Here is a 27676-nt window from a genome sequence, read left to right as displayed (position 1 = left end):
ATACTACGTTCGTGTCGTTTTGAAAATGGCAATAATTGTTATTATTATCATTAACTTTTTAATCGACAGCGCGTAAGTTGATTGAAAACGTTTGAACGTTTAGTCAAAACAATCGCGTATCTTACAATATTTAATTATCGTACGTAATAAAGTCAAAATATACCGAATTGTTACACCATGCTTAGAACTAATTTATAAAGAGATGTTTTTTATCCGATGGTTCGTACAACAAGCGCCTGGTAAAACATATATTATAATATCCTGTCAATTGTGTGCGTTTAAGGAACAGCTTTTTCAATAAAGCGATCGCTGTAAATGGGAACTCGGCTAATCCTATTTTGACACGTTCGTTTCCATCCGCCTACCACCGGACCGGTTTTTAACGACCGAACGTTGCGTAATCCCGATAAATTGTACACACAATAATTTTTTAACCAGCGCAGCCCATAGAAATTCGACGTAGCGAACAGAGGGATTGCGTTGAGCGTTCCGTAATCCCTTCGAAAACTAGCGGAGCTCATTAAACGCTTGTGCAGTTTCGGAACAACGCGCGACGGGTGTTCCTCCTACAGCCTCCTCCTACTAGAACACTACAATAAAAATATTGATAACCAATACTCGAAAAGACGGTTGCGGTAGAAAAAAAATCAACACATAATCGAGAGGATTCCGTGCCGGTAGCACAAGTACATGAACGCACATGAAAACCGAGATGGAGTTACCGCAGCCGCGCAGCAGTGTTGGGTACACACGTCTATGTGTTAATAATGTTCACGTACGGGGCGGCCGTACACAAAACGATTCGGGTGTGAACGACGACGTCGACGACAATTTTGTGTTACACGCAGAGTTGTGTGTGATGCCAAACAATAACATCTCATTTAAACATTACACGCTAGTAAATAAATAAGAGGGACGCGTTTGCTCGCCGCCTCGCCCCGCTCGCCACGGTTTTATCACCACTGTATATCCCCGAGGTCCACCTCCTGCCCCTGGGGGCATTTAGGGTTTTGAAAAGAACATTTATCGAATTATACCCGAATCTCCATCGCGGAGCACGGGGTGGAGTGCACAAGTGGCCCGTTTATTCGAAAGCCGGCGGTTTGGGTAATGATTTTGAACGGAGGGGTGCTCGGAGCCGCGCCATTGGCTCAACAAGCCGCGCCTCTCACCCCGGGCACGCCAAGCCTGGCACACCGTCGTTCGAACAGTAGGACCACGATCGCCGTCGTAGTCCGTTCGTCTTGGTGGTCGTTTCTCTTTGACATCAAAATTATATATTTTACCACAAGAACATTTCCTATCGGTATTATTTTTTTATGCGTTTGTTACATTTATCAGTCACCTTGACGCGTTAGACGCTCAACACATCACTCGAATCGTCCACAAAAACACGCCGCACTAACCCGAGTCTATACTTTGTGTGATTACAGCGCTGACAATGGAAACTGATAGTAACAGCGACAACGAAGTATCGGCCGCCATGCAAATGCCACCGTACAGCCGCGCCAACATCGAAATGCTCATCAGGAGACATCACGCCGCGGTAACGGCGCTTGGTTTGGCTTTCCAAGGACCTCAACACAGGCCGACCGCCGCAAACGCGGCAACCTCGGTGCCAGCTCCAAAACATCACACGATCGATGCGATACTCGGCTTGAACCGGGACCAAGATAAGGACCAAGAATCCGGAGGTAAGTGATACATTCACTCAAACCTTAAGTTAATTCTCATACCGACGTATTCAATAGATCTATAAACAACTGGCGGCGCGTTTGACTTTAACGAGTGTCTTACAAATGTCTCGTATTTAGATTAATAGTTTTCGGGGAATCGTTTATTAAGAGTGTGGTTTTAAAACCACTTTTAAATGGAGTGAGATTAGGAGCAATGAACGAATTGCGCGGCGGACCTTAACAATAACACTTTCATTGCGCGCTAAAAAAAACCTATTAGTAATAAGTTATCGGCCTAGACAATATTTCCATTTTCCGCTACGGATACGACAATTTATCCGCGTACACGTTATGCACATTGTACTATCTGGTCGCGTTTTTTGCGTTTTCAATTGAAACTCGCTAATAAATGAGTAGTCATTTGTTTTTGTATCAACTCTTACTACGCAACACACACAAACGGTTAATGTAAACCGTAAGATTATTTAACGAGAAAAACAAAACGCATGCGATTATGCGTGTACATAGTCGAGCAGTAAATGTACTGTGCACACACTGCAAAGGGTACGTCTCGGACGAGTATTGGGCCGCGTACAGGTCGACACCGACATCGGCATGAAAGCATAGGCGGTTATCAGCAAAATCCCTCGGTCTCGCGGTGTGGTAATTGTTTCGGTAAACGGCGAGACCGAAGGGGAAATTCGTTTTCAAGCTCATTTATTTTTAATCACTTTACTCCTCTCCCCTCGGTTTCGTCCATTACGACCATTGTTTTCGTTTCGATACGTTAAAACTTTAAACGTCCCGCACGCTCGTTAATACACATTACGTGGCATTCCGTCCATAATTACCGCAGTTATTTCCCTTGTTTTTCGCATTTGTGCGGTCGCGCTTGTGATCCGCCTGTACGAGACCGCCTAACGGCAACTACACAGCCTTCGGCGAGTAATACATGTATTTGCCTACATTGCCATTACAATAATAATAATAATAATATTTACACGGTAAACGTTTGTTTAAATAAAGTAAATTACTTACGACCGTCCTGATGTACAAAACGCACATGTAAAAAGTTCCAAAGCTGATTTCTGTAGCGCGTGACACGAGCCCATAAAGTAATTTCAATTTTACGATAGTAATTTAGACGTGTTTTTTTTTCCCCGCGATTATATACGACTGATGCATTGTCATTAAATGTCTGTCGGACAAATGCACAAACGTACCGCGCGGAATCAATTACTCAATTATACCGCTGCCGGAAAACTCGTACGGTTCCAGGAACTTTTTTAGGAGAACTATTCGGTAATGCACAAAAAATAAATTTAATTATACAGCGATATTTAAGTTGAAAAATTAACATGAAATGACCGGCAAGTCTAATTCGTGCATTATCAACGCCGTAATCGGTTTGCGTGTCGTTTACTCATAATAAAATTGTAATTATGAACAATTAAATTGATTAAAACATAATATTTTAATAACCTTTCTTATCGCTACCGCCGTTCCAATTAATAATTATAATATAAAAATTAATACGCCGTTTATTATGTTGCTTTCATTTTGATAACCAAATTTATTTGTATGCGTTTTTGCCAATGCGAACGTTAAAACTCGATTCGTATTTCCGTGCAAGTAAATTTTATAAATAAATTTACTTAATAAATTAGATTGCAACCATCAGAATTTTTCACTTTTAGTACAACAGGTTGTGTTGCATCATTAGTCATCTGTTGTTCATTGTTTTATGTTATAAACAATAATAATACCGTTGAAAAAACAATAATTTAGATTTTGCAACTAAAAGTTGCAGTACTCGTGTTTTAAAAAATGTGTTACTATTGCGGCAATAGCAATAAGGGTCCAAATAAAAAGGGTTAAAGCTTCTTAGTAGAAGAATTAGCATCCTCAAAATATATAAAATTATATATATTATCTTATAAATAAATTTTTAGAGAGGGATAAAATTTAATTTAGTTCCCCAACATGTTCTAGTTCTATGATTTTTACAATTCTATTAAATTTGCTACATTAATATTAAAGTACCTAATAAAATGTACTTATTAAGTTATTTACGGTTGTTTTATAGTTAAACTATACATAATTAATTGTCTAAAATAATTGAACATGTTTGTTTAATAAAATTACGATAAATTAAGACAACTTATCATAATAAATATAGTATTCTAATTAAAATAATTACACTATTAAATAGTTATTATAATAAAGTTAATACATAATAGTTACATAATTGCCCTTTATTTTTAATTTTGATCTAAATTTAAAGAAAATTGATCTCTACATAATATTTTAATTACGACACAGTAGTTGTGAATTCACAACTACACAGAGTGGCGGGTAACATTTATGAAATATGAAATCAATTTAGTTAACACAATTATTTATACATTACTCTCATTAATAAATGATTATGTTGATCTTTTTTTTAATTATTAAAATTTAACAGAAAACAACTAAATATTATTTTAAATTGATTACATTTTCTTAAAGTATTCCTTTGTTAATATTTTTAAAACTTTATACTGCAGGTATTGATTAATTCCGAGGGGGTTTCCCATATAAAAATTCTGTAAATCGGTTTAAAAAAATTCGAGTGATCACGTCCCATGTACCATTTACTGAAAAGGAAGTTATTCGGAGCGATTTCATGTTAAAACTAAATACTTAATATATTGTTTTCAAATATGCTCTAAAACTGATTTTATCATGTTTGTGTCTAACGTATAGACGTTTTACTAGGTGTTCTATGGTTTAATATAATATCAAATTACACATAAAATCAACGATAAAAAGTGATTTGAATTCTACTTTTTACTGCCAGATAAATAACAAATATATATTTTAACGAAAAATATATAAATATTTGTATTGTCTATCAATCTCATGATTGATTGGCCGCAGCTTTCCAAGTCTCTCTGTCAAAACTTAGCTCCTTTAAATCTCGATAACTTCCCATATGTCCGTGTTCCTTACAATATGTATTCCATTCTTATGCCTTCTCCTTCTGTTTTACCATCCACATACCCTTCAGTAATCATTTTTAGCAAATTATTATGGCGCATTTTGTGCTCTATCATATTATCCCTTCTATTACTTATAATTTTCCAAATTTGTATTTTTTCTTTAATTCTTCTCAAAACTTTTTTCTTTTGTAACTCTGTCGCTTCATGAAATGCAACTTTCGGTAACATCAAAAGCTTCTAATTTTTTCTTCTCGGTTACGTTTACTGTTCAGGTGTATAATATTATACCCTATACATATATTTTCAAAAATTTTTTCTTTGTGTCTAGCCACACATCAATTATTATTATTGATAAAGCATTTGATATTCAATGTATTTAAAATATTTAGAAAATAAACCAAATAGCTTTGTTTCTCTCGAATCTCCAAGAGACTTAGCCCAATCATTATTACATAACTAATAAAATAATATATATTGAACCTTAGAACTATTCAAATTCAAGTTTATTTTACCGTATAGTTTAATTACTGTTAACAAAGTTATACATTAAAATACTATTTGTACTTTTGATGAATTAAAAAAATCTTTATTAGTTTGTTATTTACTTAAAAAATTAATTTTTCTTTATTTTTAATTCACTCAGTAAAAAAAAAAAAACTATTCATACATTTACATAATTCTCTAAGAGTTTAATTTTTTTTCTTCAAAATCTTAATAATTGAGCAATTAAAAAAAAAAAATGTTAAAAATAAAAGTTAAATAATTAACGAGAAAATTGTGTTATTCGCAAAATTAGATTTAATTAAATAATAAGAATCGAGTAAAAACAGTTAATAAAAATGAGTTTCATAAAATAATTTTGCATTTACTCGGAGAACGTGAAAAATAACTAATTTAAGAATTTTAGAACAGATATTGGTCTTTCACATTCGGTTAAACGTTCCAGTGGCAATTTATTCGTTATTACAGTCGGGCGGTAAACTAAGAAGCTTTATTTCATATGTTAAACTGGAAGTGTATACACCCTAATCTGGATTTACGATTTTTTTTTTTTTCAAAAAAAATTTCTTTTTACAGCGAGAGTCCGCTCGGTGCTCGTTAAGGAAACGTCGGATTTTTGGACAGCTCTAGAGACCTCTTCCGTTGTAATAATTTCGTTGGACCTGTCATCCGGAAAAGCGGCGTCCAAATCTAAATCCCCATCGTGATTTTCTTTGTTTCCATAAACCAACGCGGCTGCTAATAGCCTGCTCACTATCTTCCAATGTTTATGTACACCGAGTCGTGCCGTACAATCCTCCGTTGTTAACGTAATTGGTAGTATCAATACCCGTGGCAGCCGACCGACGGCCGTTGAGACCGAAGCACCACCAGAGGGGATTGCATGCCAATGTTGTTTCCATTCTGTGCGCATATTTTTTTATGTATGTGTACGTTTAAGCTGATCTCCGAGATGCTTTTGCCACGAGATACGCAGACCTGACAAGGTTCCGCAGTTATAATTCGAATTACTCATAGTAATATAATACATTTGCAATCTCATCAATGGCAATATATCATATTAAAGTTTACACGCCAATCATAATTATATTTATGGGTTTTAACAACGTTACTGCAATTATTCTCATCTTGAGTGATTATAGATATTGCTAATATTAGCTACACGCAGACAAGCTTATTTCATTGTTTAATCGATTTGTTTTACAACCATAATTATAAGTTTAGTTTCTACCAAAGTTAAATCAGTTTTATCCTAGTTTTATCTAGGTACAAAAATACTAATAATGGTCCAAAAGTTGTTGACCACTATTCGTTTTCTTTTAATTAAATTATTTCATATCTCTTAGCTAGTTAAACATGTATGTTGTCATTAAAATAAACAATATTCACGACCCTATAAGGTATAATGGATGAACCAAAAAAGTACTTAATAATTAATTGTGAATATATATATGTAGCTAAAATATACCAAAAAAATATATTTATATTGTAAGTATTTAAGATAAAAGGATTATCTAGTATTGTCTGAACAACTAGAAAGTTTGATCAACCATAACACGGTTAAAGAATCCATTTATTTTGTTTTTTATGTCATATCCTACAATTTAAAAAAATTATATACTTTTGATTAAGTTTTCCTTGATACAGGAGCTCAGTATCAGAAATTATTAAAAACCTCATCTAAATCGTGTTTAGGATAATTAAACAAATTAGTTTTAGACGTAGTGGTAACTTTTATTTGTATCTCAAAATTATTATTAGGAATTTTCTTTTTACTTTTTTGGATTATCATTGTACATATATTATCAAATTAGACTATTAACAATACTCGTTTATTCCTTTGCTGATTTTCTGTAAATCTAATTTATAATAAGTCTTGTATTGAATGAATTTTCTAATCCTCAAACGTTTTTATTATTATATAGTTTATCCAAAATGTATTTGGAAATTTTACGAATTGAAGTTTAAATAATCAATTGTACATGTTTAATAATAATATACAGAATGATAAGAATTTTATATTATAAACAATTTCTTGAGAATGATTGAAAATATGAAAAAAAGTTTTTATCATACATAATACGTTCTATTATGTTATAATATGCTTTAATTACATTCGTACTTTTTTAAAAACGCCAATTGGAATTTTTAGGGGAGTCAACTTTGAAAAATAAATGAAAAGTTTATATTTTTATAATGCAACATATAAAATTATTTTATCTTTTATCTAATACATCATACATATCGCGTACTGTTACTAGTAAATAACGTAATAATTGTTTACTTCCGTACTTTACATAATATAGACTAACATTTGAGGCCATTGAGGAAAATTGTACAAAAAATCAAAATTTAACAAATTTCAAAATGCTGTATAAACGTAACTACTGAATTAAAATAAGAGTTTTTAATGACAACATTTTTCTTTAAAACTTACCTATAAAATGGCTATCTTCAAATCTTCAAAAAAAATTAATTTTTTAAATATTTTTTGTAATCGCGAAAAACAACACAACACACATTTTAAGTATAGTTCTATATTGTAAAAATTGATTAAAAATAAAAAGTATAAAATGTTATGTAGATCAAAAGTTATACGAGTTGGATGTGTTCCATTCTGTATATTATGTTTTATGAATAATACCATAAAGCATGTTGTATTATACAGTATTTGAACAACAGCCTTTTAAATTTTTACGAGAATTGAGTTTTTTTTGTCAATTTCGCTAGCTAATCATATTATAAATTTAGTAGGAATAAGATTAGCTGATAACTCTTAACAATTATGGAGAGTGTCTATACACATATGCGCAAAATACGCAATAGATTTGATTATCCGACTAAAACACGATCGCAACAATTTTCAAATTGAATTGTCCGTTTTTCAATTTTTAGAACAATCATACAAAAGTAATAGTATCAAAATATGTGTTAAAGAATTGTAATTTGGGCTCGTTGAGCCAACTCGTGTGAACCGACACTTGGTAACTCCGACCATTTGTCATGGAAAACATAAAAACCGTAACTCACCCCCGCCGTCTAATACAATTCAACTTGTATACAATATAATAATAACGAGGATAATTCCCGACACGTTATCAGACGTTAGACGGCAATAAAACGATACTCTCTGGCACAGTAAATATAATAATCGTAATGACGGTAATACAGTGGCGACGTGCAAAAAAAAAAAAGGGGCCGACAACTGTACACACAAATAGTACAGTACGGTTGGGGTATGTTTGTAGGACGAGCAGGGGAGTAGTGCAAATATATAAAATATGTTCCGAGTCGAGTGCACGATAAAATTCGTGCACAGTTTTTTTACCCCTCCGCACACTACATCGGTTAACAAACCTAATCCCTAATGAAGTGCTCGTCGGTGTTATTGATGTTGTCGCCACCAATGTTGTAAATTAGTTTGACATATTTTCATCGTTAGGATTACAGATTTTAAGCCTCGCAAATGAAATTGTCGATATATCCAATTGTAATAGAAACCTAATGTCTGCCAGGGCGTCACGATGAGTAATGGCGTACAAGACATTGGCAAGATTAACAAGAGCGTTGTTTCGCGAGGGCAGCTTATTTAATTACTGAATATAAGTCGATCGTGAAAGTCTTCGAGTATTTTCACGGCCGTCGTACAGGCGAATCTGATAAAAAGTATGCTCATTCGACATGTGCGGCGAGGGAAAAGGAAGTCGGGTGAGAAGCTAATTTACCATCGTGACGGTAGCCGTCCAATTAAATGTAATTCGGATTATTAAAACGGATCGCGTGTCGAATTATGTTTGTAATTCCTATAAAAAAAATAATATAATAATAGTAACGACAACGATGATGGTATACATGGAAAAAGTTTGGTGCGCGCTACAGAAGACTGCGGCTGCGGAAAGGGGTGAAAATTAAACAGAAGGTATACGACTTTTAGGTATACACACTATTCGTGTGCGCGCACATACGCAAAACGCATAATTCAGTCGCTGCTAACGAGGGTATCGCGTGCATTGGCCGGATATACTTATGTGTTGTATTTTTTTTTGACAAAAAGACAGATTATAAAAGAGGAAGTGCACGGGGTTACGTCGGTATAGCGATAATCTGATTAGTGACGAGGGATTAAAAAATGTTTTGTAAACGCTCGACGCAGACGATAGAATGCTCATTTTCAGGAATTGCCGTGTGATCGCTGACCATCCGCTACAAACCCAATGCGCTGAACTCTCAAAGGTGTTAAGTATTTTACACAGTTAATTAAAATTGTCGATGTCAGCAAGTATATGAAAAATCGATTTCGTCTCACTCGCCATAGCGTTTGTAATTATAACGGCGTGTGTTTTTGTATGCGTGTAGTTTGAATCTAATACCAAATAATATATGGCCGACGGAGAAATGTTATTTAATTAAAAAGCGCTAAAACATCAGAAGGAAACGGTATATTTGTCCGGGAAAAAAATTCTATTAACTAAAATATCCCTTAAAAAAACGAACAATGACTTAACTGTCACGATAATTCATTTAGGTCATTGTTAATTATATTGACTTGAATGAAATAAAGAGATTTTTTCGTGGGTTGATAAAGATACGAAATATTTCGAGAATCAACTTGGTAAATTTGTTTACAAGCAACTGGTCTGCTCGAAATTAACTTAATCTCATTCTCGCGTATATCAAAGACACATACTATTAATTATTAAACACTTTTTATACTTATTTATATACAAATACCCATTGGCTATTTATGAACCTTATATATAAATTGTTATTTTAAATAAATTATAAAATAATATAGAGTCCGGCAATCATTTAATGCTAATGGTTTGAACTTGAAATAAAACATATACTAATAGGTTGGACTGGTAATTTAAATCGAGTTATACATATTATATGTGATTAGTGCCGACAGTCAGAAGCCGCTTCCACATTTACGCCCAGGCTATCGATTAACTTGTCAAAACCGTCGAGGGTACAGAGATTAAGTAAAATGTATAAATACATTTAACTAGTGGAACGAGGGTAAAAAAATACATAGTCATTGGTCCATTTACACGAAACACTTAAATTATTATACTATACACAAGCGACCCGCCAGCGTGCCACGACTAGCTGTTACACGAGCCCAACAAAATAAAAACGTTCACATTAAAAACCGTTTTTACTGTTATCTGTTATGGTTATTATTAATTTATTTCACAACAGTAATGCGACTGAAGTGCTACCGCGCACGACCAGATATTACCAATATCTATACAACAATTATTATTGTACACTTTCGGTGGCGTTTGGATTATGTTAATGATAATATTTCATTCTATCCGGTTTTATTGATGTTAGCCAGGAGATTTCTATCGATTAAGAATTAATGTAATGTGGTCCGAATTAAAAGGTTTCGGTTTTGTTATAAGAAATATTTTGAAGATGGAGATAAAATTAGACGTCATAGTCGTGGGTGTGAAGACGGTACACACAACACCGAGGTAGCCATTTAAATTCAATAAAAAATAATTACAATTTTTACCACAGTCATTTAAGCAGTTACGGGCCTTCATTAATGCGTCGCTATCCCATCACTACTACTAATGACAGGCAAATGTTATTTTAGTACGACGCTCCTTTGGTAGGTCGACTGTATCGAGCAAATATTATTATCTTATCGGATCTTATTGTCATAATGGTCGGCCCGAAATAGAGTGTAGTTTCAGTGATATAAATACTCGTGTACAGCCGGGTCCTTGAGTAAACAGCACATTTTTCTTTTATTCGAAATAAAACGCGTAACGTTGTTGCATTATACAAGAGGGTTGTTTAGTAGGTATATTAACTGCACGATTGGCCTACTCGAAAACCACTTGAAACTTGACAAAACGAAAAAAAAACGGTTTAGAATTAATCTTATATTGTTAATAAATAGATAATCGAATAAACGTAACACTCAAATGCTCTACACGAAGAGCGTTTAAACGGATTTTTTTAGGGGTTCATTTCTGTCAAAATCGCCTCGCGCGAAAACTGCTATAAAACGAGTAGTATTAATGTGACGTGTATGAGTATTTAATTTGTTATTGAAGGTATACAAATGTCCAGTTTCGGCCAAAGTGTCTATAGATTATTACCGCAAAGGTATTCATTATGATGATACGTATTTAATAATTGATTACAGGTGATAACAGTTGCAATTCCAGTGATACGGAACGGCCATCCAGACAAATCAATCACGAATCGTTAGACCAACAAACCCATGTAAACGGATCTCAGAAGCGTAGGGCCAGTGACATAATGGACGACGGTAGTGGCGTCGGATGCGACAGTAGTGACGACGAACCGGACGACGATCACATGTCGGGTGGCCGAGCGAGCGCTTCTCCGGCAGCCGCAGCGGATAGCATGTCGCCGCCCGACAAGAAGAAGCACCGCAGAAATCGCACCACGTTCACCACTTATCAGCTACACGAGTTGGAAAGAGCATTCGAAAAGTCACACTATCCGGACGTATACAGTCGCGAAGAGTTAGCTATGAAAGTTAACTTGCCGGAAGTCAGGGTTCAGGTGAGTTTCATAGAAAATTATTATAATTCATTATCTTTGTCGAGTAAATCGCTGATTCAATAACAACCAAAATTGGTTGTAACCCTCCAAAAAAGTTTTGCGTTAAAAACAGTACTTTAGACGTTTGACATGATTAAAAGCTGAAACGACTAGAAGATATTGCTTTGGCTTAATAGAAAACAGTATAAGATAATTAAAACGAAATGCTATTACAAATAAATGTCTATTAAATTCAGTTTATGCAAATTATGTTCAAATTAACCCCATTAAATCGTTATAATTAAACACAATTAGGGAGTCTACAAGTATGAGCCAAATGTCAACAATAGCACACTATATCCTCTCAAGAACGTTTCATTAGATTAAACAGTGGATTGTAGACACAATTTATTTGTATTGTTCTCTGCGCTATCTCAAAGGCGAGTTTATACGATACATTAAGGACAAAATCATACACGAATTTAATAGAGCTAATAAAAATTTCTAGCAATACATTACAGTACCACGTGTCGAAAGCGTGAAAATAAAATAAAAAATAATGATAACGTATAGATAATAAATGTTGTTTGAGTATACTGTCGTTCGATTAAGTGTATTTACATTTTAAGAGTTATTATCCTTAGGGTCCTGTTCTATGAATTCGGATAAATACAAAATATCGATGGCAATAATGGGCGCAGGTATTATTACACGGACTATTGCAACATGATATTTTGCAATATTATACCTCTATTTTTATGATATTATTTACGGTAGGAATAACAAGTTTATACTCTCTCGGCACCAGTACAGCGGCGTTTGCCTAGTTCCAAATTGCTGTTAATCGCATCACATCATCTACGCGGACGGTTAACGCTTTGCGGGGTCATCGGCCACGTCATATAGTTTCGGATGTTGTTAAACGCATGTGTCGGGCAAAGAATAACCGGATAAAGATGCACCTCGTGGAGCGCGAAAAAAAAACAATCGTATTTTCCACAACAACGCATCGATACATAAAGTTTGAACGCAGCCCGACAACTAGGATATTATACCTACTACCCCAAACGCCCAGCACACTTGGGCTCGATTCCCACGAGATGTTTTTGCCACAGCCCTGTACTGTTATACACTATTTGTTACGCTCTATCGTCTGGTTGACGGCAACAACTCCCTCGCAAAGTACGGAATAAGTGGCCTGAGTACATATATATAAAATAGCTTTGAAACAAACGCTTCATTAACTATTGTTGTTGTCCCATTTTTTATACTACTCGCGAAATAACTATTTGAAATACAGAAAAAGAATAATTCAAACGATAAGTTCCATTACAGTAATGTCTCGGTCCAATTAGTTTTATATCAGTTGCTTTGGTTACAACTACTACCATATCAGTTTCAAAGTGTAATTCAACCTAAAATTGATTCACTGTATACTTACTTAAAGTGTAGACCTACGATGCAGTTATTTTATATTTATATCCATGAAATTTGATAAAAAAAAAAACAATAAACAATAATTACTTAGTAGCTTCATCGTCATCTATAGAAGGCAAGGCCTTGTCGTTGAAGCCACTCCTCTCTGTTTGATTTAGTAGCTCAAGGGAATAAATTAGTAGCTTTCGTAATTTTTTAGATCTTTGAATATTATTTAATTTAAACGTAAACTTTCTTTTTATTTTTTACTAAACGAGAAGTCTTATATCATACATAAATTATGCCAGTTTCATAGCATAATTATTGTGTTTATGAATACGAAAAATTCGATAAAATTTGTTTGGTATTTAAGTAAAGATTTTTTTCTTATGCCATATAATTTACAATAATTTTCATATAAAACTATGTAAACTTTAATGGAAAAAATTTTAAATCCCGTAATAGCTCTCATTAAATTTTTCTTTTCCTTTTTACTTTAACTTAATTATGTTATTGACATTTGGTGCTTTTGATTGAATTTGTGGGACTACAAAAAACAGCAACTACAGCAAGTTTTAATTTTGTAATTATATAATATTGCATTGGTTCAATAACCTCATAACAGGAGTTGTTAGCAAACTGTTTTATCGTTTAATAACATAATATTAACTATAAACTTAAATTTTAAATACATTTTTGAAATCAAAAAAAAAAAATTTTCGAGATAAAAAAAATGTTCAAACACGATGATAAACAATTTTCACATATTGACAACAAGATATAGAAAATATTAACATTATTTTTAAATATATTTACTTATAATATTATTATACTAATGTATTGTATTATATTATATTATAATACAATGTCTATGTACAATGTCCATATGATTAATGGTATTTTAAATATATTTATTTAAAATTTGTCTACTTGGAAATAATATGAAGTTATAATGAATCTAATCAAATAATTACATTGTTATACAATCAATGATGAATTAATTATTTGATTTTAACTTTACTTGTTTAATATTATTATTTGGCGTCTCAAAGAGACCCCAGGAATTCTATTATGAACCGCGGTGTAGGTATAAGACTTAATAGAGAGGAAATGTAAGAGAACACGATGAAAATGGCGACTCTACAGGCTCCCCGATGAGCCGCCATTGCTCTTACGCACAACCACTTCATCTTTATTTTACCTACTTCACCGCAGCATCTGATCTTACCGCCCCTCCGGGGTTTTGAAGGTTTTACTGCTCGACCAGCCGACGACGTGCCGTGGGGCTTTGTAAAATTTAATGAATTTAACACTCGATTTAGCCATCATTAATCTAAGTTTTAATTAAGCCGAGTTCATAATGTAGACGGAACTGGTGCAGGGTATACCATTTAGAATATAAAGCGGTTATAATGTACAAATTCTATGAAAAGGGGTGGCTTTTTCGGATGGCCGTTAATAAATTTTGCCTAGAAAAAGCCTCTCTTCGCTTTTCAATGATATTGATGAATATAATCCCGGTAATGTAAAAAAGAAAATGGTTAACACGCCCATTAAGTTCAAAATCCTAGGTGCAAAATTTAAAATACCACAGAATAGTTTTCTGTTGTCTATTAACGCTGTCACAATTAACAAAAAAATAAAGTATAAATGTTATATAGTAATATTATAATTTCAGAAAATTTTTTTTTTTAAATGAAACTTAAAAAAATAAAATAATAACTTAACTTTATGCATCAATTAACTATTCAAAAACATTAAACCATTTATCGTTTTATGTTTAAAATTATGATATGTTATATTTATGTTACAGAATTATATAAAATTCTGTATTCAAAATATTTTACTAACAAAGAAATAAATAATAAAATTCGTGGTGTTATTTGTATTATGTCTGTAACTGTTACAGTTGAATAGGAATCGTTATAGGGACGTTAAACTTGTAAAAGGATCTGGCACATGAGCTTTCGGGAGAAGTATACCTGAAAGAGGAGGCGAACAAGAGGGATGGATATATCCTGGGGGAGGATCCGAATTGCATTTCCCGGGACATGAATGGCAGATTAACAAGCAATTTCGCATTTAAAGCAAACGATAGGAAAGGAGAAAAATAACCTACAGCATGCGCGTACACATATATAGAGACACCCCGGGGACTCAATAAACCGAAATTCTCTGCCGATTCCCCTCTTTAATATTGGTTTACAAATACATACACAAATTAAGTGTTAGTTTTGTAGTCATCTCATTGTATTCATGAACACAATATTTGGAGTTTTGTTGATCAAGTTTTGATAATGTAATCAACTTTGAGTTTTCTTCTGTAATAAGCGTTTTTTGTATTGGCAATAAAATCGAAATTTACCCATATATCACTGTTTATTTTTAAATGAAAAACATTTGATCGCACTGACATTTTACCATTTATATTGATAAAATATAACGGAAAAATAATAATTATCAGTATAACATGTTCAATTGATATAAATTTTAAAAAAATCATTTTTTTTTTTTATAAGTTATAATTTCTTTTTGACTATCGATATCGTTTTTCTGCAACTTAAATATTTTTTCAATTTTCTTTAGCCAAATATTAATTGTCATGTTGTTTCTGTAAGATAACTCGGCAACGTACAGAGTTCCATAAAGTTTTGATCGATAAAGAAATTGAATGTGGTTTTTTGCAGTTTCGCGATTGCTGCATTTACAATTTTTACAAATCTCCAATTAGATGCAATAAGCATCATAAAATGTACATTTTTATTATTTTATTTTACACACTATACAAACAGTGTATATAAATTCCACTTTATATGAAATATAAAGTTAAAGTAATAAAATAAATTATACTATTTCAGAGGACATACAAAGAAATTGTCAATTAAAATTGTTATATTTCCACCAGACCTGCCCATTTTCTTACGATTGGTACGCTTTTGGCAATTCCATGTTATATTTCTATTAGTTTTTATTTTTTAACTTAAAAATAAAAATAAATTGTGTGTAGTTATGCTATTGCAAATTACAAAATACAATAACTATAATATAATCTTTAATTACTTAATCTATTTATTTATTAATAGCACAACATTATCATAAAATGTTGCACGTAACAAACAAAAAATATTTTTAATAAAAGTATAATTTTATAAAGTTTTTAACGAAGTCAAAACAAAATATAAACAATTTATTAAAGTAACATGGTTATGCGGAAATGAATGCAATTAAAGGGATAATTATTTATTAATTAATCATCAAAACAAGTTTCATGTACTTTAATAACAGTACAGAGCTTTTTCAAAATTTTTAATTAACATTCGTTAATTGTTTGAAAGAATAGTAAGCACAAAATAAAATTAACTTCTTTAATTTAATTTTAATTCACCCGCTATTTCATAATTACTAACGTCACAATAAAATGACGACTATACTTTAAAATGCTCGCCAAAAGTAACACTTTTTATTAAATTCAGTTTCTGAAATATGATAAGTCATCTATCATGTCTGTTGAAATACAATGAAATTTCTTTTTAATCCTTATTTAGGTTAGTTATTTTTTTTTTTTTATCGAAAAAATACGTATCTACTAAAAATATTACTTAAATAAATAAACTTAATTGACTTTTAATACATTTAAGAATCTAGATGCAATCATATTTGATATACAAGCACATATACAGTGTATAGTCTTTATTTTATTAGAAATTGAATCAAATACACGAGAAGAAACAGTAGCCCGAGGTGTTTGATCCTCTGGGAAAGAAGAAATGTAATAAAGTACTTTAGATTGTATATTCATTAATAGACATTAAACGTTTTGTTTTACTTTTTTCTGCCATATAGACATAAAACGGCGAAGGAACAAATAATATTATTTACCCATCTTGTTGACAAATGGCTTTAGTCGACGATAGCGGTGACGACTAACCGCCTCGAGGTTCGAACACAGCAAATCACTAGGATTTGACATTACTATTACTATTACTACTATGTATTATCATTTTCTGCACACACACACGTATATGTGTAATAATATATTATTTGTCACTCGTCGCCCTTCGTTTGTGTGTGTGCGGCACGTGGCTACGGTCGACGCGGTCTTATTGCAGTTATTAAGTTGACATAAACAAACAAGAAACAAACTAATTCCTATTATATTAGTAGTAGCCTCGGGTCTAATGGGGAAACTGCTGCCGCCGGGAGGTCGGGTCGCTGTGCAATGATCTGCATGTGAACGTCGCAACAGCCACCAGCACACGGTGAGGGCAAGTACGAAATGTCACCAGTTCGGTAAGAAAATCGATTGGCTTAATTATACGAACCGCTTGTATTAGGCAACCATTATTGTGTTTTAACTGAATCGACGTTTTCCTCCCACAAACATCGACGAGAACAAGCCAAGTACAAAAGACTTTTTTTCTGTGTGAAAGCAAACAACTATATCAAATTATTTTAATATTACTCTGACAAGCGTTTCGCGAAAAAAACTTCGGATTTTCAATAATGTCGATTTAAACGTTTGCCAGTAAGTTTTTACAGTGACGAATTTGTATTGCCGTTTTTCTTTACACGGCAACTGACTATGTCCTCCTTATTACGTAAATAATATTTTTCTTGCTCTCGAAGTTTTACTTAAAAAAAAAAAAAATGTATTACAAAAAATCAATTTGAAATTCCCAAATGAATTCATAATACAACACGGGCGTGTTGAAGTATAAACTTATTTATATGTCACCTATAGTTATAACAATAACAAAAATCTTGAAAAAATAGCGCTTACGTCGATTCGATGCGCATAATTTTATACACGAATTTTTGAAACAATTCAATTATAATCCAAACAAAGTTAATTTTATTATGACAAATATCAATAATTTGTTATGGCTCAATTAGTCAATTTGTCCGTTCAAATAAAATAAGTTGAAAATGAGCTAGTCCAAATGTTAATCTAGACGGGTTTACTTAATGTTATCATTTAGTATTATAAACTTAAAAAATGGTCTTTAAGATAACCGAAATCTCAAATTTAACTGTACATTTTAAACGCGATAAAATTATAATTTAAATTACGTTTCCACGAGTTAGTCGTACAAATATATAATAAATTATTTCCAATAAACCCAAACGTTCAACTCTATTAAAATGCATATTGTACCATACCAATTGAATTTATTATACTGCAAAAGGTATAGTGCCAACAAATATAAACATAGTGAAACTACCATCTCATTCGCCGGCGCTCGATTGGGTTTTAATTAAATGTCGAACACGCTCCTTTGAACCAGCATTTTGTTTGTTTCCATTTCATCTGCTACAAAGCATTGTGGTCGGTAAAAGTAGCAGTGGGTAGTGTCGGTGGTGGTGGAAGTGGAGGAAATGATGATGATGGTAGTAGTGGCTTATGGCTTTGCTGGGTACGCGATAATAAATAATATATATGTATAACAACACCGAATCGTTTTTGCCCGAAATTAACTGCCTGTCAACGTGAGTAGCAAAATCAATTGGTCGAAAATTGAAAAAAAGGGTTTAAGATCAATTGCTCAGGAAGCAGCTTGCTTTTCTCTCACGGCCAAATTGGTTTCCTTTGGCAACTCGATTAGCCCCGGATATTTAACCCGTCAGTCGGACACACTGGCCAAGAGGTTCAGAAAAAAAGACTCAGCTTCAGTAAATAACAATTATCTTTGTAAATTCCGTGGTTTTTAAGTGTTTTCGATTTCATAATGACAATATTAACTTTTATATTATACAGTGTTAATCTTTCATTGAATTTAATCAGCAATATTAATGTCAATGTTAAACAACAATACGGCATTTCTTGTATTTTAACGATTCATTTAAAAATGTTGAAATAATATTAAGAACACTATTAGTTATGCAGAAAAACATATCAAAAACCATCACAGATCTGATTTGAATCAAATTCTTGGGTGTTAAATCATTTCTTCCCTCTTTAGTATAAGAACTATAATTATAATTTAATTGTAGTTAACAAATGTAGCTCATCCATTGTGATTTTAATCAGTTTGTTTTTTTTCTTATGTATCAAATCTATAAGTCTTATTTGATTCATATGTATTTTAGAGCAAAACAAAAATGACGTTAACTCAAACTACGTGTACTACTGAACTTATAGTTATAACTTATACTGCAAGTTTAAAAAATGAGAAATTGATTTTTATTTGCAAAACTGAAACGACGTATAAATTGAATTTTTAAAAGCACATTAAACACTCGCTGCTCTCACTGGACGACCGTCGTCGCACATCAATACACGTTTATTGTTCCGGAAGCCTTTATTGCGATTGACAGAGTTTTTATAAAGAAGATAGGGGTTTTTTTTATGATATTCTCGTTAGTTTATACGCGTCGAAAATTCACCTTTTCATATCGTTTATGTACAGAATAAATTCGCGAGAAATAAGGTACTGGTGTAAAAAAATCTTCTTAATTTTCATATAACGTCTGTAAAATTTGACGGTTTTTGTACAACACGTGGGTGTATCGGTGTTAAAATAGGCGTGTGTAAGAAACGCGATACGGTTGTTTTTTGTCGGACGGGTAATTTGAACCGCATAGCGATGCGGCGGATAATAATACAAAGAAAAGATACATTATCAATAGCAAAAGAATAACAAAACTCGGAATATATAGTTGTAATGTAAATGTAATATTGACAAAAATATCGACTGGTAAAAGATACTGAAGATGAAAGATAGAGGTACTCGCCAACATAATAGACGGTTAGGTACTGAGAACATTGCATTAAAATATGATATTGAAGAAGCGCCGCGCTCTAATGTGTACAAAAAATTCGCACAAAGTGATGAAAACTAATTTTTGGCGGTGAATTTTTACAGACGACTCTAGAACCCTTTATGTGTACACAATACAAGTGTAGTAATAATGAGTCGGACGTGTTGCACTAGTGAATTAAACATTGCTCGCGTCCTCATGTAACCCCAGTGCTCCATTCTGACAGGCTGTTACTGTCACTTTTCCATTACTCAATACAGAGGATGTATACATATGTACCTTATATACCCTAGGAGATCGTCTGAAAAAAATGCGCTAACCCTAATCGTCGGACCCTTTTACCGTGACACTATATTATATGTTATTATAACGACGAAATCGGATAAGTAAATGGAGAAAAACACATAATCAGTTAGTACCCCTCGCTGAGACGAACCCCTTTCTACGAGACCAAAGACCTCGCAGCGTCATAGAGCAGATTTATAATAACATTATTTTTTATCAAACTAAATTTAAAATGGACGTAAAAAAATTGAATACTTCACGGTTAATAGATAATATGAAGGTAATTATTCTAAAAGAAATAAATTAGCTCTAAGCTATTCTCACCTTGTATATAATTCAACAAAACAAAGTTTATTTATTAATTAATTATTATTCAGTTGCAAATATAATATAGTTTGTAACTATAATATGACATGTGATTAATACAGTATAATATACGACACGATAAAAAATTTGAAAATACAATGACAATGTGATACGTAAAAAAATAATTTCTATGTCAATAGAAAGTTATTTCAACGTATAAGTCTAGATATGAGTTTAAAATAAACTTTTATCTCTTGGACCCAAAAAAATAATTAGTTTATTGATTTTTAAAAATCAAGAGAATATGGTAATTGAAATAAAAAAAAAACAGATTTTTCTATTAGTTTTTACTGTCTAGAAATTTTTGCAGTCTGAAGCTAAGCCTCCTCTCTTGCACCTATGATATTAATATGGTTCTGAAAACTACATAGCAACATAAACAATACTTTTGACATGAAATACATTCACTTAATCTGTGAAGTATGTTTAACGTTTATAACTAAGTCTTTTAGCTATTGTATTCGTCCAACTTAAATTGAAAATAAAAAGAGAAAATTAAGTAACGAGGTTTGAATGTACCGCTATCGTTGAGATTCCACAAAACCTATTACACTGTAAATTACATTACCGGTTCAAAAGGGAAAATATGTATTTAAAAAAAATATAACCCTCGTCGTTGCTCAAGTTATTTATTGCGGAAAAACTGCTAAATGGTTTTCAACCTGCCGTAATGCCTTGAGATTATTACTCGATATTATGTATTTCCATTTCATTAGAACATGATAAACTAAGCAACTCGATTAATAAGATGAATCACAAAATGGCCGTGACATTTTATAACTTAAAAAAATAACATGATAATACTCCATGTTGTAAAACAAAAATCACGCATCAAATAAATGCAGACATCAAAGGTGTTTTCGACCTTTTGTAATAAAAAAACAATTTTTTACCTTCAATATTTTTAGTTAAACAAGAAAAAAATATATAATATTTATTTATGACGGTCGCACATTGAAATCCTTTTACATTCTAGTAATCGGTAAACTAAGTTATGTTCTAGAAAAATGGATATACAAAGTGAATAACGGAAGGTATTTTGTTTTCCTTCTCCTTCACTCTTATACCTTTATAGCTTGTATACTGATCAATTTATTTTCATCTCTCAACAAGCTACAGCCTAGTTTTATACTTTGCCATGCTTTATTAAGTTTACTTTTATTTTTATTTTATTTCCACCCTGTTTCTCGACTACACTATCTTTTATGTTTAATATAAAAAAATCGTTTTTTTTTTTTTTGGACACCTAAACGAAATGACGAGGCATGAAGACTTCTTACACCCTGTTAATTTATTATCAATTGAGTAACTAAATGGTGAAAAAATATCCAAGCGATTTTTTTATGAACACAATACAAGTTTTCTTAAACGTTTATTGGAATTAAGCTACTTGAGTTTTTATTTCTGCAGCCACAAAATGTATTTCATTCTAAAGAGTGCTCTTTTATATTTTATTAATGGAAATACTCCATGTTATATTCGTACAACTCAAAATTAGTTACTTATCAGGAGACGATTTACAAAAATTCTAGTTTTAAGTTGAAAAGCTTTCTAACCATAAATAACGTCAACTTTAATAGAAATAATAATTATTTTTGTACGACGGATTAAAAATAAAAATAGTAATTATTATTCGGTTCTTTTTTATCTAGGTTTGGTTTCAAAATCGAAGAGCCAAATGGCGCAGACAAGAAAAAATGGAAGCTGCCAGGTTGGGCCTCAATGATTACGTGCATTCTACAATGTCAGGATCGCTTGGACGAATGCCCGGCTCTAGCTTAGCTTTACCGGTAGATCCATGGCTATCACCACCATTGCTTAGCGCTCTACCCGGTTTCCTATCTCATCCACAGACCGGTTACCCAAGCTACTTAACTCCTCCTGTGGTGCACAGTCCATCATCAATAAAGTCACCACCGTCTCCTCAACAAATCTCCGTAACATCACCATCTTCCACATCATCCACTACTTCGTCTACCCAACATGCTGCGAATGACCCCAGATCGTCTTCAATAGCAGTTCTGAGGCTCAAAGCAAAGGAACACATGGAGTCTATTACGAAGGGGATGCAAATGGTTTAAAATCTCGTCTTGTATGTACATAAGAGTATTAGAGTTTGGTGTTATTACACCAACACAGTAAAACATAGCGAATTCGAATTTCCGAATAAATGCGGTACGGTGTTTATTGACACTTTGAACAACCAAACCCACCCGATTGTAAACTATTATTAGTAACTTACTTAAATTTTCGATACCCGTGGAATGTTTTCAGCATTTGGTGTCGATTAATCATGTAAAAAGTAATGTAAAATCTGAATATATTATCGTAATATTTTCATGGCATGTATTATAATATTATTTGTTTAATAAACTGATATAAATCATTAATTATGTAACATAACATATCTTAGAAAGTATTGCAAAGTGCAACATTGTCATGTATGTAAATACTATATAGAAATAATAATAAAATTATCGAAAAGGCAAACATTATTAATAACTATAAATTGTATAAATAACTGTTCATAACACCTCAGTATTATTTTAACTGTAAAAATCAAATACGTAATTAGATTGTGCAAAAAATACATGTACACTTTTTGTTACGTAAATATGAAAAAAATTGTGAAAAAAATATTATTACCATAAAAAATTAATAGAAATACTAGATTTAGATATTTTGTTGTTTTTACTGTAATATAAAATGTATTGTAATTTCTTACAATTGTTTAATAATAATGTACTAGTCATTTGGAATCTGCGAGTATTTTATTGAAATAATTATAAAATATACACCATGATTAATTCAACTGCTAATTTATGTTTTAAAATTTAAATAATAAACAAGCGCAAAGACCGGAAGATAAAGGTCTTACTAAAGGTATACTGCAATTTATAGGATAATTAGAATAAAAAAAAATTAAGCATAGGTAATTTATTTTAATGCTATTTTTGTCGGAAAAAAACCGATCTGTCGAAGAATTAAAATTCATTTGTTGACGAAAGTTACGTGAACGTTTAGCTACTTTCCATGTATAATATAAACAGCACCAAACCCAATTAATTACAATTATTTGACAAAGGGCTGTGTATTCTCAGAGATTCTTCATTTATCGTACTCGACTATTCTTCACCGCGCCCCTTTCTGCTGTTTATGGCGTCAACATCACATCAGTAACGTTAAGCTGTCGTTTGGTGTGCTTAAAACTTCTTCATTACTGGGCGGCAAACAGTGAATTAGCATTTTATTAGCTTTTCCCTAGAACCGGAAAAACAACCAGCGCACAGGACACCGGCCTTTGATAACCTTTGAGGGGACTTCGAAAACCAAGTCATCTGGATTAAAAAGCCTTTAAAAGCGGTTCATTCAGACTCCAGGCCATGAAATTACCTCTTCTCGTGGTACCCTCTGCGTGCGTTCGTAAGTAAACTCTGTTTTCATTTTGCTACCGCTGCCACTTTCCGTCAGCCGTTTTAAAACGTCAGTTTGCACCCGCAAACGTTTTGTATCGTTGTGTTTTATATTAAATTTTTAAATTAAAACTATATAACGAAAATAAGAGTATTCATTAAATGCTGAATGGATGGTCAATAATCAGCATTTTTTATTTAATAGATTTAAAGAGGTATTAATATTGCAATCAGCATTAGATTATTTATGGCCAGATAAATTGTTTACAGATATTTTAGTGACATTTTCGTTTGTATCAATATAATATATTTTAATTTATTTAGATAACCATTAAGTTAATAAATATTTAAATCATTTCAATTATTATAAAGCTTCTCAATAATTCATCAAGATTTTATAATGTACAAATTAATATTAAATAATAAATCCAAGTAATTTTTAGGAAGATGAAAATTATTATATCTTGTAGAGTATATATATATATATATTAAGAGTAATATTTCTTAAAAAGATATTGAAAAAACGATACTATGCCAAAAAAAAAAGTGAAGCAATAAAATTTAAATTCAGTATGATTTTTAAATAAAGATAATCATAAAGTCAATGTTGATGAAGTGGCTACTATCAAATATTAAAACTACTTTAAATAACAAACAAACCTAATATATAAACAATAATAGAAATCTTTTTTCATAATTTTTCATTCGTTTAACTCAAAATATTTAAGTCTTTAATATTTATTTAGGTTTAAAAGAAGTTATACAAAGGTCATTTTATTAAGAAATCTTGGTTTGATAAAGGGATAATGGTTTTTTTTATTTACTTTTTAAAGTTATTAACTAAACTTGTATATAGTATAACAAAACCTTACTGAATTTATTCAACAATAATTAAAATTTAATACTAATTTTGTACTGAAGCTTTATTAAGAAATTAATGTTCTTAAACATACAAATTTTCTTTAATTAGGTATTTATTTAAAGTTTTTTTTAACAACTCAATGCACATTAGGTATATTTAAATTGAAGCTATTAAACATAATCATACATAATATTAAGGATGGATATGAATCTATAGATATATCGCATCAAATTGAAAATTGACCAAAAAAAGGAGGTTTCAAATTGTAAAATTGCAAAAAGAAAACGTGTTCTCTTAAAAAAAAAAAAAAACATGCATTAAATATTTATTAGCTGTGATGTGAAGCTGAGAAAGTATTAATTTTACTATTATGTTTTAAATTTATGTGCCAGTCACCACTTTTTTCAGCTTTCATCAGACCGATTTTTTTAACAATACGTCAAAAGATCACAAATCGAATCTAATTATATACATTACCCTAAAAAAAGAAAAAATTTCTCTCGTTCTCCACAAGGATTTGTGTAGGAATTCCCTACACAAATTACGATTTCTAAATCTGTAAAAATCGACATTTTTTTTACTTAAAACTAACTTGACATTTTTAAAAATAGATGTATCAAAACAATTTTTTGTATAAATACCTTAGGTATTTTCTTTCAATTATACATATCATTTTTTGAAAATTGACCTTTTACTTGCCCCGACCAGCGATGAAAATATACGAACCAAAATTTAAAAGTAAATATAAAAAAAAAACTAAAATTTATAAAATATTTTCAATATACAATGTGTTTATCTCATTCGTGTAATAATAGTTAACAGATGATTCCGTAATAAATAGCTGCTAATTTTTTTTTTTTTTTTAATAGTCAGTGGTTTATTTATATATTGGAGGCATAGCTGATAGCTTAAGTTTAAGAAAAAAAAATAAGTATTGTTACCAATCCTATTTTAATAAGTAATAATTTTATCGAATTTCAAAGGCTACTCTGGAAATTAATTATTAAGCAATTAAGCAATTTTTTAAAAAAATCATAAATTATTCACTTTGTTCGAGTACCTCGGTAGAGTATATATTTAACTGATTTCAACAAAATGTATTTAATTTTAAGATTAAAAACCACCAAACGTTATTTTTTTTCATTTACACGTGTACAAAATTCACCTCCTTATTCACAATTAAAATGATCTTTTTATTTTCTTTAACATTATAATAAGACATTAAATTGAAAATATGTCTTAGATCATGAATTTTTCAATCTCATTATTAGATACTCTTGTTACAGTTTTAGATTACATAACAATTTTAACCCAGCAAAATATAACTATTTACTTAAGTGAATAGGCTAGAGCAAATTTGTCCTAGAAACTTAAATAATTTGTTATTTTTTCACGTGACAACACATTATATGATAGCACGACGTAATTATCACACTGTAATTTCATACTACGTTTACAAATAACATTTATAACATTCATATTTTAAGATATTAACATAATTCTAAAAAGACGAGTAACGATAATTAAAAAAAAAAAAACAGTGGAATACTTATTATAAGTGTCAGAATTATTCATTTTTTTTAGTAAATCAATACTTAAAATTTTGATACGCGTTTACCATAGAGATAACTAGGTATATAACCATTTAAAATTTTTTTAATGATTTCTCCGTAAAGATTATAATATATAAATTATATAATATCCATTTTATTTCAAAAATTAATATCTACGATAAGTATTCATATATTATTGATGTTACTTTTGGAATAATTTATAAATCCTTTGTACAAATCAAACACTATCTACAAATTCACATCGAATCATTTTTTATGAAGTAATTTGAACCACTGTCAGATATCATCTTTACTATTTATACGCCGCGTCACGACTGTGCTGCAACCCCAATTAACTATGTTAATAATACGATATTATAAAATCAATGTCAATTTTTGAACTTTTTATCAAAAACGTGTAAAATCTCTTTAAATTAAAATAGGTCCTTCGATCGAAGTATAAAAACCTAGTAAAATTAGTAATCGACTAGCTAAGTATACTGATTGTTTACCGATACTTAGCAACTTTAAGCCATTTTGCGAATGAAATTAATGGTACTGTTTTATATGTAATAAAGCCATAGACTATTTAAGCTGTTTACGGTTCTCGTTATTAGTGACCCTGTTTTTCAAAGTATTTTACTATTAATGTGCATTTAAAAGCTCGATAATTAGCAAACATCTTGCGTGTTAGAATTAATTCGAAACCTATGTACGTATTAACTATTTTATACCTACTGTGAGGTTGCGTGTCAGCAGTTTTACTACGACCTTTAACTAAACAATAGGCGTTTAAATTCAAATCCTATTCAGTAACGTCGCTCTATTATTGAAACTATACAGTTTCAATTATTTCGAATTAATATTAAGTCGAAATAATTTTTAAAAGTCCAAAATATAAATAAAAGAGCTATAAGAAAAATTAGAACTATGTTTAATTTAAATTGTATAACAAGTAGATTCTCGATTGTTTGATTTATCCGTTTCGAGTCCAAAAACAATACTTTTTAGTATTTTGCGAACTCACGTAGAATAGTTAGAGCTCGAGTAACTACTTACTACGATAAAAATAGCCTACAAAGTGACATATTTGCAACAAAAAGATGCCATTACTAAAGTCATTTAAAGTATCGGTTAAATTAAATAAATTATAATTGATTTTTTGCGTTCCATAATTTAAACAATTTTATGCCATAACTTTCAAAATTATCATATAAACATAAAATTCTTTATAATTAATCAAAGAATAATACTATTCTTTCATTATTATTTTAATTTAAACACAGTTTATAGTTGATTATAATTAATTATGAGGATTAATTAGAGATGTCTACTT

General features: G+C 31.3%; 1 protein-coding gene across 1 annotated transcript; it reads left to right on the top strand.

Annotated features, from left to right (window-relative positions):
* Window positions 1–1433: 1433 nt before the first annotated feature.
* Window positions 1434–22758, top strand: LOC126893529 (retinal homeobox protein Rx1-like). Its single transcript, XM_050663835.1, has 3 exons — window positions 1434–1694; window positions 11322–11707; window positions 22165–22758. The coding sequence occupies exons 1-3, from the start codon at window positions 1442–1444 to the stop codon at window positions 22591–22593; spliced, it is 1068 nt and encodes a 355-aa protein (XP_050519792.1). The 5' UTR covers window positions 1434–1441; the 3' UTR covers window positions 22594–22758.
* The last annotated feature ends 4918 nt before the right edge of the window (window positions 22759–27676 follow it).

This window comes from Daktulosphaira vitifoliae, unplaced genomic scaffold (genome assembly GCF_025091365.1).
Source record: "Daktulosphaira vitifoliae isolate Bord-2020 unplaced genomic scaffold, ASM2509136v1 Scaffold_1, whole genome shotgun sequence".
NCBI lineage: Eukaryota > Metazoa > Arthropoda > Insecta > Hemiptera > Phylloxeridae > Daktulosphaira > Daktulosphaira vitifoliae.
Note: the sequence above shows the minus strand (reverse complement) of the source record. Positions and strands in the feature narration are given on the sequence as shown.